Below are 2,144 nucleotides of genomic sequence, written 5' to 3'. Positions count from 1 at the left end.
CTTCATTGCGTTGTGTTTTAGGGTTAACGGAAATGCCCGTAAAATAACCGGCATATTTTTTTTACCCATTTAAAATAATCCCTTTGCTGATGAAGAGTAAAGTATTGAAATAGTGGCTACCATTTTTCATGTGGTACAGTAGCCTATGTTTGCGCGTCAGACCACTAAGTTGAAGACAGGAGCAGGCGAGGGCGCGAGGGCGGGGGGGAGTCCGGGAGGCGCTGCCAATGGAAACAGCACACACGAGGAGCGTCGAGACAGAGCGCCGCGTCGCCTCCATGTCAGGTCCACTCACCTGCAAGGTGCGCAACGAAGATGATGGCCATGAACGGCAAGCAGCACTTCTCCATGCACCCTGCGCTGCACCCGAGCTCCGAGGGCATGCGGCGGGTGTGCCTACCTGCCCCGCAGGTACGTCTCACGCTAAACTCCTCGTATTGTCTTCGTTCTGTCACTTTGAGGTGTTTTGAGTAGCTCCAGCATCCATCCCTCCCTCCCTCCACAGCCTCTCCTTTCTTTCCTCTGAGCTCACGCTCTCTCTCTCTTTCTCTCCCCCACATACCCTTCCAAGCAAAGCTACTGCTTTCATATTAATTTTTATGACCTGTGCTTTGAGGAGGGTGCTTGGGAATGTTCTTTAATCCGGAGTTGACACAATTCCCCACTGACTTCCATATGCGCGCTCTTACTTGCAGCTCCAGGGCAATATATTCAGCGGCTTTGATGAGAGTCTGCTGGCCCGCGCTGAAGCTCTGGTGGCGGCTGACATCGTGTCTCACGGCAAGAGTCACCCTTTCAAGACGGACGTCACCTACCATACCATGAGCAGCGTGCCCTGCACCTCCTCTTCGTCCACAGTGCCCATATCCCACCCTTCCTCCAACCTGCCCTCGCACCATCACCACCACCTCGGCCACCAGACCCTGGAGGGGGATCTGCTCGACCACATTTCCTCGAGTTTATCGGTCAGCGGCATGGGTGCGCCGCCGGATCCGTCGGTGATGACCACTCAAGCCCACCAGCACCACCTGCAAATGAGTCACTTACACCAAGCCATGGCCATGGGCCACCCGCACACCCTGTCGGTCCACAACGGGATGGCGTGCGTCAACGACGTGGAGTCCGATCCCAGAGAGCTGGAGGCGTTCGCGGAGAGGTTCAAGCAGCGGAGGATAAAGCTCGGAGTGACCCAGGCGGATGTGGGCTCTGCCCTGGCCAACCTGAAGATCCCGGGGGTCGGCTCGCTGAGCCAAAGCACCATCTGCAGGTTCGAGTCCCTAACCCTGTCCCACAACAACATGATCGCTCTCAAACCCGTCCTCCAAGCCTGGCTGGAGGAGGCTGAAGCGGCTTACCGGGAGAAGAACGGCAAACCAGAGCTTTTTAACGGGAATGAGAGGAAACGAAAGCGCACGTCCATCGCGGCTCCGGAGAAGCGATCGCTCGAGGCGTATTTCGCCATCCAACCGCGACCGTCGTCGGAGAAAATCGCGGCTATCGCGGAGAAGTTGGATCTAAAGAAGAACGTGGTTCGGGTTTGGTTCTGTAATCAACGGCAAAAACAGAAAAGGATGAAATATTCAGCAGTGCACTAGTGCTGTTAGAGCAAAGTAGACATTTTAGGAACACCACAGGGATCTAAATATTTTCTTTTAATCAGCCTATAAAGACTCCAAGTACATTTCATATCGCCTCCAATTGATGGAACCAGTGTGCGAATTATTCCAGGGGGGCAGTAACCCCTGATAAAGACTTGACCTCCCTCATAAAGAAGTCAAAGTGTCTTAAAAATATATGCATTTGCACATTTAAAAACCCGAAACGTTTGACTGGTAGTGGCGCAAAAATGAATTTTGGTTTGCGCGAGATCGAACAAACTTCAAACGATTATACGTCCTGAAAATTACTGACAGAATTTTCTCAACTCACAGAAGGCCGAATAATTCGCACACTGTAACTTACAATTTTAAACAAACTTGAAATGATATTGATTCATCACAGTTTACATTACAGTGTTCATGGTATTTTGTATTTGTACGAGAAAGTAACACTACTGAAAAACGTGTAGCACTTAATGTGTTATTATTTTAGCTGATCGTGATTACGCATTGTTATGGTTATAAAATAATTACAGGAACATGCAC

The 2,144-nt window shown here is 50.6% G+C and overlaps 1 protein-coding gene across 1 annotated transcript; it reads left to right on the top strand.

Moving 5' to 3' along the window:
• Positions 1–315: 315 nt before the first annotated feature.
• Positions 316–1,942, top strand: pou4f3 (POU class 4 homeobox 3). The gene is made up of 2 exons (XM_016275018.1): positions 316–411; positions 696–1,942. Exons 1-2 carry the CDS (start codon positions 316–318, stop codon positions 1,593–1,595), a joined length of 996 nt encoding a protein of 331 aa, XP_016130504.1. The 3' UTR covers positions 1,596–1,942.
• Positions 1,943–2,144: the final 202 nt, after the last annotated feature.

The sequence above is a fragment of the Sinocyclocheilus grahami genome, unplaced genomic scaffold (genome assembly GCF_001515645.1).
Source record: "Sinocyclocheilus grahami isolate Dianchi unplaced genomic scaffold, SAMN03320097.WGS_v1.1 scaffold91.1, whole genome shotgun sequence".
NCBI classification, from domain to species: Eukaryota; Metazoa; Chordata; class Actinopteri; order Cypriniformes; family Cyprinidae; genus Sinocyclocheilus; species Sinocyclocheilus grahami.
This window is presented reverse-complemented; position numbering and strand designations above follow the sequence as displayed.

What these genes read in the sequence shown, in the direction of transcription:
- pou4f3 (XM_016275018.1), top strand. Translation starts at nt 316, where the DNA reads ATGATGGCCATGAACGGCAAGCAGCACTTCTCCATGCACCCTGCGCTG. An exon ending in TGTGCCTACCTGCCCCGCAG is followed by an intron (nt 412 to 695) that starts GTACGTCTCACG and finishes TCTTACTTGCAG; the next exon opens with CTCCAGGGCAATATATTCAG.